Source organism: Tursiops truncatus, chromosome 11 (assembly GCF_011762595.2).
Source record: "Tursiops truncatus isolate mTurTru1 chromosome 11, mTurTru1.mat.Y, whole genome shotgun sequence".
NCBI lineage: Eukaryota > Metazoa > Chordata > Mammalia > Artiodactyla > Delphinidae > Tursiops > Tursiops truncatus.
In genome coordinates this window covers 72405503-72418356 of record NC_047044.1, presented here as the reverse complement: position 1 = coordinate 72418356, position 12854 = coordinate 72405503, and the positions used below count along the sequence as shown (strand labels likewise).

Sequence of the window (12854 nt, the reverse complement as noted above, 5' to 3'; positions counted from 1 at the left end):
CAACATAGTTTTGGAAGTCCTAGACACAGCAATCAGAGAAGAAAAAGAAATAAAAGGAATACAAATTGGAAAAGAAGAAGTAAAACTGTCACTATTTGCAGATGACAAGATACTATACATACAGAATCCTAAAAATGCCACCAGAAAACTCCTAGAGCTAATCAATGAATTTGGTAAAGTTGTAGGATACAAAATTAATGCACAGAAATCTCTTCCATTCCTAAACACTAATGATGAAAAATCTGAAAGAGAAATTAAGGAAACAATCCCATTTACCATTGCAACAAAAAGAATGAAATACCTAGGAATATACCTACCTAGGGAGACAAGAGACCTGTATGCAGAAAACTATAAGACACTGATGAAAGAAATTAAAGATGATACCAACAGATGGAGAGATATACCATGTTCTTGGATTGGAAGAATCAATATTGTGAAAATGACTATACTACCCAAAGCAATCTATAGATTCAATGCAATCCCTATCAAATTACCACTGGCATTTTTTACAGAACTAGAACAAAAAATCTTAAAAGTTGTATGGAGACACAAAAGACCCCAAAGAGCCAAAGCAGTCTTGAGGGGAAAATAACGGAGCGGGAAGAATCAGACTCCCTGACTTCAGACTATACTACAAAGCTACAGTAATCAAGACAAAATGGTAGTGGCACAAAAACAGTAACATAGATCAATGGAACAAGAGAGAAAGCCCAGAGATAAACCCACGAACCCATGGTCAACGATCTATGACAAAGGAGGCAAGGATATAAAATGGAGAAAAGACAGTCTCTTCAATAAGTGGCACTGGGAAAACTGGACAGCTACATGTAAAAGAATGAAATTAGAACACTCCCTAACACCATACACAAAAATAAACTCAAAGTGGATTCGAGACCTAAATGTAAGACTGAACACTATAAAACTCTTAGAGGAAAACATAGGAAAGAACACTCTTTGACATAAATCACAGCAACAACTTTTTTGATCCACCTCCTAGAGTAATAGAAATAAAAAACAAAAATAAACAAATGGGACCTAATGAAACTTAAAAGCTTTTGCACAGGGCTTCCCTGGTGGCGCAGTGGTTGTGAGTCCGCCTGCCGATGCAGGGGACACGGGTTCATGCCCCGGTCCGGGAAGATACCACATGCTGTGGAGCAACTGGGCCCGTGAGCCATGGCTGCTGAGCCTGTGCATCCAGAGCCTGTGCTCTGCAACAGGAGAGGCCACAACAATGAGAGGCCCGCGTAGCGAAAAAAAAAGAAAAAAAAGGTTTTGCACAGCAAAGGAAACCATAAACAAGACGAAAAGACAACCCTTGGAATGGGAGAAAATATTTGCAAGCGCATCAACAAAGGATTAATCTCCAAAATATATAAAGAGCTCATGCAGCTCAATATTAAAGAAACAAACAACCCAATCCAAAAATGGGCAGAAGACCTAAATAAACATTTCTCCAAAGAAGACATACAGATGGCCAAGAAGCACATGAAAAGCTGCTCAACATCACTAATTATTAGAGAAATGCAAATCAAAAGTACAATGAGGTATCACCTCACACCAGTTAGAATGGGCATCATCAGAAAATCTACAAACAACCAACGCTGGAGAGGGTGTGGAGAAAAGGGAATCCTCTTGCACTGTTGGTGTGAATGTCAATTGATACAGCCACTATGGAGAACAGTATGGAGGTTCCTTAAAAAACCAAAAATAGAATTACCATATGATCCAGCAATCCCACTACTGGGCATATACCCACAGAAAACCTTAATCCAAAAAGACACATGCACCCCAATGTTCATTGCAGCACTATTTACAATAGCCAGGTCATGGAAGCAACCTACATGCCCATCAACAGATGAATGGATAAAGAAGATGTGGTACATATATACAATGGAATATTACTCAGCCATAAAAAGGAATGAAATTGGGTCATTTGTTGAGACGTGGATGGATCTAGAGACTGTCATACAGAGTGAAGTAAGTCAGAAAGAGAAAAACAAATATCGTATATTAACGCATGTATGTGGAACCCAGAAAAATGGTACAGATGAACCAGTTTGCAGGGCAGAAGCTGAGACACAGATGTAGAGAGCAAACACATGGACACCAACAGGGGAAAGCCACAGGGTGGTTGGGGATGGTGGTGTGATGAATTGGGCGATTGTAATTGACATGTATACACTGATATGTATAAAACTGATGACTAATAAGAATCTGCTCTATAAAAAAATAAATTAAAAAAAAGAAAGAAATGGTATTCATCTATTCATATACAATGCAACCACCCCCCCCACACACACACACAAAAACTTGGCAAGCATTCAATTTACCCAGGGAACAAATTTAGAAAACTAAAATTAACAGCTAAGGGAGAGCATATCTACTTTCTATTTTCCACACCTTTAGGAGCCTATTCATATCAGCCTCCATATTGGAAATAGTCATTTTCTGCATGATGATGTCTGTGACCCTGCGTTCAAGAAGCTGCCACTTCATGCGAGCTGTCTTAGAAGTAAACACTCGGCCTGTCAATCCTTTCCTCTGATATTTTTTTCTAGAATCATAAAAAAACAAACATAGTTACTTATGTGCTTATTTGATTATGTACTGCCAAATAATGAGCTGTTTTTCATTTAAGTCCAACATTCAGTAATGCAAAGATTATGTCAGGAGGAACAGAAGAATCATGTTGACCTGGTTCCATTTGTCGTGGGTGTTGGTAAGGCCTGGACTCTTGCCACAGGAATTCTCATTTTCTGCTGGGCTCCAGCCCTTGATGCATCTGTTTCTATGGTAGTTGCACTGGAACCTGTGTCCTGAACAGGGGTATCAGTTGAGCTCAGCTTCCGAGTGACTTTCCCAGCCACTTTATCTGACATGGGCCTTACTTGCCGACGAAGAGCTGTAACCTGAAATAGCAATAGAGATTGACTCATGCTCTTAGTCTATAGAAATACATCATTTATCTCAAAGCCAGAATGTTTCCTCCAAATGGTCAACTTGCCTCTTCTGTTTTGCGACGAAGAACCACTTCTTGGTTTCTTTTTTGGGCTTCTAGAAGTCTAAGTTGATGCTATAAAATAATATTGAATAAGTTAAAATAGGAAACTGAAAGATATGATACTTCCTACTCCTGCATTAACATGTTTCCCCATTCCACTGGGAACTGTAAGGGTTCTTAGCAGTATCTGAGCTAACACTCAGCTTGCATCCATTACTACAGATATAGATATTTTATTTCAATAAACACAAAGGCATACTTATATAGCCATTTCTCTCTGAAAATAAAAACTTATCTCTGTGACACATACTTTTATTTAACAAACACTAATATAGGGCTTACTATATACAAATACTTTTCTAAACGCTTTACAAATATTGTCTCATTTCATTTTTGCAGGACATTTTGTTTTGGTTGCTGGCTAAGGCGTGATTAGGGAGAAACACAGCTTAGAATATTTTCAACAGAGGCATCTTACAATATATACAGTAGCTATAAACTATTTTAAACATAGGGAGAATGTATATTAATTGTATTAGCACTTTATAGTAATTTTGGAAATGTTATTTCCAAATAACATTGGAAATAAATGTTTTATTGTTGGACAATAAAACAAACTGGCTACCAATTTGTTTTTTAGGTAGTCTATATGATAAAGACAATTATTATTAATTATTTTAAGCCACTTTCTAGGGATATAATTTAGGAAATAATCTTGATCACAATAGGCTTGATCACAGATAGCCTTAATCACAAATGTCTCTTCTAGGACTTTAATTCTGTGATGTAACAAATAACTCTCCATGTTCTGTATCCCAAATTCAAAGAGATGATACATCTCAAGTTTATACACATTCTTATGTTATCAGATGGGAATTCTTTGAGAAAAAGCATCTATCTTATCACTGACATATCTTAATTGCCTACACAATAATAGACATAGAAGCAAAGTTAATAAATCTTTTTTTAAATGAATGAACTATCAAAAACTAAAATTAAATATAGTTTTAAGCTTCTCACTACATTTAATTTCTTCATATTAAAAATAAAATCTCAAGCTCATTCATTTTTTTTGTATGATGTACATATTTGGTTCTCTAAGCGTTCAAAGTTGAATATTACAAGAAACAATATAGACAGGAGTTGAATATGCACACAAAGCAACAAATTAAAGGTAGGAGAACATCTGAAATGGTAGCTTTGTATGTGATTAGCCAGCCTCAGATCTTTATAATAGAATAGAGACACCATATGTTGTGGATAAGATTCAAAAGTTCAGTCCCAGGAGTTAACTGTTCAATATTGATCTCTCTATACATCATATTAATTAGTAATAAAGAAATAGGTAGCATACATTGTAAGGAAATTATTCCTGTTACCCAAAAGTTTTCATTAAAAACAAAATAAATAGGCCAAAAGTCAAAACAACCTAAATGCCAGCCAATCGAGGAATGGATTAGGAAAATGTGCTCTATACATATAGCCATAAAAAGGAATGAACTACTGGGCTTCCCTGGTGGCGCAGTGGTTGAGAGTCCACCTGCCGATGCAGGGGACGCAGGTTTGTGCCCTGGTCTGGGAAAATCCCACATGCCGCGGAGCGGCTGGGCCCGTGAGCCATGGCCGCTGAGCCTGCGCTCCGCAACGGGAGAGGCCACAACAGTGAGAGGCCCGCGTACCGCAAAAAAAAAAAAAAAAGGAATGAACTACTGATACATGCTATAACATGGATGAACCTTGAAAACATGCTAAAACGAAAGAAGCCAGACACAAAAGGCTACGTATTGTATGATTCCATTTATATAAAATGTCTAGAATAAGCAAATCCATAGACAGAAAGTAGATTAGGAGCCAGGAAGGAATGGACAGTGATTGCTAATGGGTATGGGGTTTCTTTTTGGAGCGATGAAAATGTTCTGGAATTAGAGTGGTGACTGTTGCACAAATTTGTGAATATACTAAAATCATGAATTGTATAGTTTAAAACAGTGAACTTTATGGCATATAAATTTTCTGTTTTTTTAAAAAAGCAGAGAAAAAGACTAGACAATATGTTAAAATGTGCTTCTACTCGATTTCAGTAGGAATGTATTGGTATAAACAAGATCTAAAATGCCCAGGAATTGAAAGTGATAAAATAGACTGATTATTAAAATACATTAATATCCTGGGAAAATAAATAAATACAGTCATAAATATGGGAGTCATCTGGCTAAAATATCTACTTTTCTATCTCATTGCTCACTCTTCTCTATCCCCTTAATTTCCTCTTTACCCCCCAAAGTAGATTTCTATTTTCTAAAATACCCTGTATGTTTATGTTTTCTTCAGGGAGAATTTAGAAAAAGTTGGTGAGAAAAAAAGAACAAGGGCTGAAACCTAACTGATATTGTGGAAAGGAAGGTGATGGCTTCTTTTTTTAAGAAAAAAATGTCATAAGAAATAACTATATTGCCAAAACTTTGGAAAGAAAAAAATCCAAACAACTATAACCTATAACCCTAATACAACCACATTTAGCATATTGATATGTATCCTTCAAATTTTTCCCTCATTGTAAACAAGCACGCATATATAAAATGTTACTTTACACTTAATGTGAAGTCATAGTCATTTTTCATTTTATTATGCAGTTTCCAAATCCTAATTTTTAATGGATGAATAACCACCTTTTAAATGGGATGAACCATAATTTATTTAACTGTTACCCTTACTGACACACATCTTAGTTGATTTTACAGTTTTCATTACTACAAATAACCCTAAAGTGAAGATTTTAACACACTGTAAAGTAATTTGTCTTAGTTTAAATTATTTACTTAGTCTGAGTTCATGGAAGCAGAATTCTTGGGTCAAAGAATATGAAAATTTTTATAGCCCTTAGTAAAGCCTCTTCTAGTGAAGCCTGGTTATTATTCCAGGAACATTTATAAAAATCTCTAGTGGAAGCTGCCTTTGGAACCATCTTAAAATTACTATCTTATATAATACTGCAACTACTTCCTTGGTCTCCCTAGAAATAACCAGTCATTATTTGCCATTTTCTTCCATCTGATCATCTAGGAAATACGCCTCCAATAAAATTTATAATAATATTATAGTGTTTTTCATAAACTTTTATATGGAATTACTATAATCCACATACTATAATAAATGCCAAATTATAAAATGCTTATTTACTGTCTTTAACCTGTATTTAATAAAGTTATCAAAATATTTCTTTCATTTATTGAACAATCTTGTTGATATACAATATTCTTACATAACTGAGAGTTAAAGTCCACTCACATCTCTTTTACGTTGATCCTTTTTCAATTGAGCAATCTCTCTGTTTCTTCTAGACTCTGTCAATCTGGCTTTTTCTTGTTCTTCTTTCATTTGTTTCATTAAGCGAACCTAAAATATTAGGTAAATACATCTATTGTGATTACCCTATCGCAATATTCATTAAATAAATCACATGTATGGAAAAATGTTCTTAGGATTCTGAATATTTAACAAGAAAAAAATGTGGAGTTTTGCTACACATTAAATGGTCAATTCTTATTTTTGTAAGATTAATATATTTATATTTCTAATACATTTCTAACATACTTCTATCAAACTGCTTAGTGTTCTATGCTTCTTATATTCAATGTCCAGCTGTTCTACAACTTGAATGATTTTTTGGTATCTAACTTATTATCAGTAGCTGTGTGACCTTGAACAAGTTACTTAGCAACTCTAGACTGGTTTTCTCATCTATAAAATGGAGGTAATAGCTCTATGGGATTGGATTCCTCTGAGAATTCAATAAGTTAATACCTGAACTATGCTTATAACAGTGCCTGGCACATAGTAAGCACCTAGCTATTTTAGCTATTTTTGCTGTCATCAGCAACTACACAACATAATAATCTACTCCTTAAATCATTTCCACATTTCCTATTTTAAGGAAACAACATTGATTTTCATGCCAAAAGTTAAGAATAATCCGTTCCACCACAAAAACAGTAACAGATTAGAATTCACATACTCTCTCTGGTCAAGGGAAAAAAACTTGTACTTTTCTATGCATGGGAATGATAACCACCAAATTCAAGATAGTTGTTACCTCTCAGGGAAAAGAGAATATGATCAGGAAGAGATATATAGGAAGCTTTGTGCATATCGGCAATGTTTAATACCGTAAACTAGACAGTGGATATATTGTTTATTATGTTATTATCTGTGCTTTCTTGCATGTTTGAAATATTTTATACTTTTATTAAGTTTGTATAAGAGTTTTGTTTTGTTTTGTTTTTAAAGTCAGAGAAGCCCTGCTGACCACATGATTTTCAGCTACTCCAAAGAAAGACTTTGACTATGGATGACTATAGGAAAACAACTTTTAACTGCCAAAAGGAAGTGCATCATTTCTAAGACTGGTTACCTTTTATTGAATACAGGAAGAACCACAATAATTTTTTTTTGGTCCCAAAAGACACAAGCATCACCAGCATCTACCGTTAATGGAAAATATAATCAATACCTTTGTTTTTTTCATTTCCATCACATCCTGCTGTAATTTCTTCAATTGCTTTTCATATTGGGACTGATTTTTAAGCAACCTTGCATGCTCTTTTTGAGCTGTCTGAAGTCTCTGCAGTTCTTTATTCATGGCTTGCAGTTTCTTTTCATATTCAGACCTAACTTTTTTTGCTTTTTCTTCTGAGTAAGATTCCACTGAGCCTAAATGACCAAAAAATATTTGTATTTGTTTGTGTGAGACACAGATTTTTATTTCACAGATTTACAACTCATGACCTTAGACAAGAACTACCTCCTAAATACAAACCTCAGGAGGCCAGGATGCCTTTCAATCACTCTGCCTTTTAATATCTACTCTTATTTAACAATTATTGAAGTTTTTATCATTTTAATTTAAAAAAAGTACCCAGCATAAATCAAGGCATTAAAACAATTAGCCACAACTTTGGGAAAAAAATTACTAAATAGCCTAGACAGGTACCAGCATGAAAAAACAAAATAAACAGTAATATTTAACATAATGGGACAAATTAACATTTAATGTGACTTTTAATATTATTTTTTTCTTGTAAAGGAAGACAGGATAAAAATCTATTTTGACAATTCAGTTTGAACTTTAATTTGAATTAAATATAATTCTTACCTAAGTTTTGAAGCACCTGGTCTCTTTCAAGCTGAGTGTCCCGAATTTTATGTTGCAGCATCATTAGCTTCTCTTCATACTGCTTTTTCAGTGTCTGCAGTCTTTTCTGGCTGTTTTCTAGTTCATCAATCAGCTTTTGCTTGATTGCAATTTCACAAGTAATGTTTGCTAAGTCTGCCTGATAATTGGCTATTATAAAAGAGGAAAATAAAAATTCTGGGATAGGCCATAATAAGAGCATGAAAACCATCATCCGTATCCAAGTATTCACTTGGCAGCTGTAAGGAAAATATCCTGAATATACCAAAAATTAAAAAAGGGCAAAAAGATAGAGTGTTCACTTTGGTCAAGGACAAGAGATACCATTTGTAGCAAATAAGAATGGAAGTTACACAATGACAAAATCCAATAAGAGAAGAACATGAGCCTTGGAGGGCATATATAGGCCAGCAATTATAAAAGGTGCTTTCATCAAGGATGAACTGGAGAAGGTTAAGAGTTTTCTGCCATGTTTTAAACAAGTGCCCAAAATAAATTTTTGTCCTTGTACCAAAGGACAAGTACCTTTTTCATCTGACTCGGAATCTGATTCATCAGAGCTTTCACCCCCTTCAATGTCATCTTCTTCCTCCTCCTCTTCCTCTTCCTCATCTTCATGATCACTCACTTCTTGACTTTCTTCCTAAAATGTGATTTGTGTCCATTAATAGCACAATATTGGCAAGGCAAACTGATTACCTCATTAAGGGAGACTGTGTGACAGAATTAGAACAAAAATTTTTACATTTCGTGTGGAAACACAAAAGATCCCAAATAGCAAAAGCAATCTTGAGAAAGAAGAACAGAGCTGGAGAAAACAGGCTCCTGAACTTCAGACTACACTGCAAAGCTACAGTCATCAAAACAGTATGGTACTGGCACAAAAACAAAAATATAGATCAGTGGAACAGGATAGAAAGTCCAGAAATAAACCCACGCACCTATGGCCACCTAATCTATGACAAAGGAGGCAAGAATATATGATGAGAAAAGACAATCTCTTCAATAAGTGGTGCTGGGAAAACTGGACAGCTACATGTAAAAGAATGAAATTAGAACACTCCCTAACATCACACACAAAAATAAACTCAAAATAGATTAAAGACCTAAATGTAAGGCCAGGTACTATAAAACTCTTAAGCAAAAATATAGGCAGAACACTCTTTGACAAAAATCACAGCAAGCTTGCTTTTGATCTACCACCTAGGGTAATGAAAATAAAAACAAATATAAACAAACTTAAAAGCTTTTGCACGGCAAAGGAAACCATAAACAAAACAAAAAGATAACCCTCAGGATGGGAGAAAATATTTGCAAATGAAGCAACTGACAAGGGATTAATCTCCAAAATATACAAACAGCTCATGCAGCTAAATATCAAAAATACAAACAATCCAATCAAAACATGGGTGGAAGACCTAAACAGACATTTCACCAAAGAAGACATACAGATGGCAAACAAACACATGAAAAGATGCTCAACATCACTAATTATTAGAGAAAAGCAAGTCACCTCACACTGGTCAGAATGGCCATCATCAAAAAATCTACAAACAATAAATGCTGGAGAGGGTGTGGAGAAAAGGGAACCCTCCTACACTGTTGGTGGGAATATAAATTGATACAGCCACTATGGAGAACAGTATGGAGGTTCCTTAAAAAACTAAAACTAAAGCTACCACATGACCCAGCAATCCCACTCCTAGGCATCTTTCCGTAGAAGACCAAAATTTGAAAGGATGCATGCACCCCAATGTCCATTTCAGTGCTATTTACAATAGCCAGGACATGGAAACAACCATAGAGTGAAGTAAGTCAGAAGGAGAAAAACAAATATCGTATAATATCGCTTATATGTGGAATCTAGAAAAATGGTGCAGATGAACTTATTTGCAAAGCAGAAATAGTCACAGATGTAGAGAACAAACTTACGGTTACCACGGAGGAAAGGGGAGAGGTGGGACGAATTGGGAGATTGGGATTAACATATATACACTTACGTATAAAATAGATAACTAATGAGAACCTACTGTATAGCACAGGGAACTCTACTCAATGATCTATGTTGACCTAAATGGAAAGGAAATCTAAAAAAGAGTGGATGTATATGTATACATATAACTGATTCACTTTGCTGTACAGCAGAAACTAACACAACATTGTAAAGCAACTATACTCATTTAAAAAATAAACAATAAAAAACAAACAAAGAACCAGAATCAGAGTTAGAATTTTTCTTCCTCCCTTAATATTATGAAGTGTGCCTAGCCATATGACTTAATTTTGCCCCAGCTTCTATTATGGTGCTTTATATTTAATATGCACAATATAGTCTCAATGAATAAATACAAAAAAAAAGAGACTGTGAGTATAAAGTACAAGAGCACAAAAATTTCACTTTTCATAAGTTAAAAATATCAATCCACAATTTTAAGGTTATTTTACAATAATTCTGTCTTAAATCAAAGAGTACTTCATCTCTCTTAGTATTCTATCACCCCATACACAATGCTTTCACAGTGCACAAGACTGTGAGTTGCTAATATTTAATAGCTCACATTTCTGAAGAAAAGAAGTCCTCAAGGACACAATTTAAAATGGATGTATGATAACTGATTCTCTTTTCTACATATAAGTTAGTACAGTTATCAGCAACCAAGAACAACCTAATCCAGGGACTCAAAATTACAAGTTTATTCTCTCATACTTACAACTTCTAATTCATTGCTTTCTCTTTCTGAAATACCCTTTTCTTCTTTCTTCTCTTGGTCAGTGTCTGTATTATCCTCTTTACCAGCCACACTAAAAAAAAAAAAAGAAGCAAAAGTGTATGATGCTAAAGTAGAGAGGAAAATTGTTCACTTTTTTCTCCCAGATTTTTAAAAACCATCAATTATTTTTGAAAACAAACTAGAAGAGTTCGTCATTTAACTCAGCAAAGTTATCATGTCTGATGCTTCAGAGGAAAATTGAAACTGCCATTCAACTCATAGTACAGTGATTTATATCAATGGAGAAAATCTTATTTTCTAGAAACACTGAGGAATAGATTATACCCTGGAGCATGACACCTGATGAGACAGCTAAGAACTAGTCACCATAGCATTCAATCAACTAGAATGTAGGCAAATTAAATTTAATGGAAATAAAAAACATTTTTGTTTTCTCATCTAAATATATAAATTTTTCTCATCTTAATACAAAGATATAGAAACTGCATTTTTTATTAATGTCCTAATACATTTAAGAATAAATTTAAAGATCAGAATACATCTGCCCACAGTAAGTTTGTCTATACCGGCTGCATCCATCACAATGTTCAGGTCTCCCCTGGTAATAGAATAGTACAGGTTCTTTTCTCCTAGGTCATACCTGTAGCACAGGGCTATTTCTCATAATGTTCTCACAGAAATGGGTCTCTGCACATCAGAATTGTCTGAAGTTCTGCCTGACCCCTGATTGAATAGGAAATTCCAGGATCTGCCACAAGATTCACCATACAAATAAAAGCTTCCTCTTCAGGTATCAGTAAAGCAGCCCTAACTATTGATATATACTAATGTCACATAATGTTATAGCTAAACTAATTGCTTCAGCCCTAGTGGCCATGAGAAAAAGAAGACTCTATAGTGAGCAAAGTTTTTACATAGTTAAATCACTCTGACCCTTCAGGGTTTAGCAACCACCATCAATTATGCACAGAAGTTACACTTCTGTTCATTAGACTCCTACATTTTATCCTAAATAATATTAAGAAAGTGAATTTTAAATGAATTTACATATGAAAATTTTCTTCTTGTGCTATAGTTAACTTTTTAAATCATTAAGAATACTTGAATAAAGCAATATTATCCAAATAAAATTCTTCTAGAAAGAGCTTAAAATTTTTATCAGAATAACTTTATAACAGCTATCATTTCTTTCAGATATTCTGCTACATTAAATAATTGCCCTAATACATGGACTTATTTTTAGCTTCTAGGCTAAAAAATTAATCTCATTTAGGTGCTGGTATTATTATTAAACTCTAATGTTTAACTGTAGGTCCCAATTCTCAAAGACATTTTTGAACTCAGAACAAGATGAACACAAATACTTTTCCTTTGTAAGCACTTTTCAGAGTTCTTAATTTATGTTTATTTAGGTAGTAATTTCTGTAATTTCTGTCTTCCCCACTAGACTGTAAGCCTCATGAGGGAAGGGATCATGTCTGTTTGGCTCAGCATTACATGCCCAGTACCCAAGGGATGTGCATAATAAATGTGCATGAAGTATTTGCTAAATATATTAATCTCTATGATTGTGCATGAGCACCTCTGTTTGGAACCTCTGCCTATGTGTCTCACACACTAATTATGTTGGAGTAGAATAGTACAAATTGAAAGATGCATAAAGATGCATGGAAGACAGCATATCTCTAGAGTGAGAAGAAACTACCAGTAGGAATATCAATAAAATCCTCTTAACTGGAGAGGAATCAAGTAAACTATAACAAGGTTCCATGAGTTTGTTAAATCACTTGTTAGAGAAAAATGTTGAATATACTGAATGCCTATCTTACATCACTTGTATCATAATAGGACTGTTCATTTTCCATCATCATACATTTCAAGATGAAAATCTAGAAAGAAACTCCCCCTTCATCCAATCATCTGATTT

At 34.5% G+C, this 12854-nt stretch overlaps 1 protein-coding gene across 10 annotated transcripts in view; it reads right to left on the bottom strand.

Moving 5' to 3' along the window:
- Window positions 1–12854, bottom strand: part of KIF21A (kinesin family member 21A) — a 157676-nt gene that overhangs the window by 39023 nt on the left and 105799 nt on the right. For all 10 annotated transcript variants that reach the window (XM_073788838.1, XM_073788832.1, XM_073788833.1 and 7 more), the window contains 8 exons: window positions 10907–10997; window positions 8721–8838; window positions 8157–8345; window positions 7515–7714; window positions 6293–6400; window positions 3008–3076; window positions 2698–2912; window positions 2404–2557 (listed from right to left, as the gene is read on the bottom strand). In XM_073788838.1, the coding sequence (XP_073644939.1) occupies window positions 2404–2557; window positions 2698–2912; window positions 3008–3076; window positions 6293–6400; window positions 7515–7714; window positions 8157–8345; window positions 8721–8838; window positions 10907–10997 (1144 nt within the window). The remainder of the gene's footprint in view (window positions 1–2403; window positions 2558–2697; window positions 2913–3007; window positions 3077–6292; window positions 6401–7514; window positions 7715–8156; window positions 8346–8720; window positions 8839–10906; window positions 10998–12854) is intronic.